Source organism: Chaetura pelagica, unplaced genomic scaffold, assembly GCF_000747805.2.
Source record: "Chaetura pelagica isolate M959 unplaced genomic scaffold, ChaPel_1.0 scaffold962, whole genome shotgun sequence".
Taxonomy (NCBI): domain Eukaryota; kingdom Metazoa; phylum Chordata; class Aves; order Apodiformes; family Apodidae; genus Chaetura; species Chaetura pelagica.
Genome location: NW_009952479.1, coordinates 10417 through 11052, shown reverse-complemented (window position 1 = coordinate 11052; position 636 = coordinate 10417). Strand labels below are relative to the sequence as shown.

The 636-nt window shown below is 56.4% G+C and overlaps 1 protein-coding gene across 1 annotated transcript in view; it reads right to left on the bottom strand.

Annotated features, from left to right (window-relative positions):
• Window positions 1–636, bottom strand: part of CEP131 (centrosomal protein 131kDa) — a 12937-nt gene that overhangs the window by 2194 nt on the left and 10107 nt on the right. The window contains exon 16 of the mRNA XM_010008654.1: window positions 401–444. Within this exon, the coding sequence (XP_010006956.1) occupies window positions 401–444 (44 nt within the window). The remainder of the gene's footprint in view (window positions 1–400; window positions 445–636) is intronic.

The window sequence follows — 636 nt, the reverse complement described above, 5'->3', positions numbered from 1 at the left end:
CCCCCCTGGGCAAAGCCCCGCCGCCGCTGCTGCGGCAGCTCCTGCTCCTCCTGCTCCCGCTGCTGCTCACACCTGCAGGGCAGGGCAGCCTCAGCCACACGTAAGGATCTCAGCCACTCCTCCATCCTTTCCCCCCCCAACCAGGGGATTCATAGAATCACAGAATTGTTCTGGTTGGAAAGACCTTTAAGATCATCAAGTCCAACCATAACCCAACTGCACCGACCATTAACTCAACTCTACCAAGTCCAGTGCTAAACCACGTCCCTCAGCACCACATCCATGTGGTTTCTGAACACCTCCAGAGATGGTGACTCCACCACCACTCTGGGCAGCCTGTGCCAGTGTTTAACAACCCTTCAGTGACGAAGTTTCTTCTAATATCCCACCTAAGCCTCACCTGGCACAACTTAAGACTAATTCCTCTTGCCCTGTCACTTGTTGCTAGAGAGAAGAGACCAACCCCCAGATTGACACTGGAAGATGCCCCTGCTTCACCAGCATCTCCCACCTCCAAGCTGGTGGAGAGAAAGGGGCTGCTCCCCATGGGTATGAACTGCTGCAACCATCAGGAACCCAGCAACAGACAGGTGGTGGAGCCCCAGGCTGCCCTCAGCCCCCCGGTGAGGCCGTACC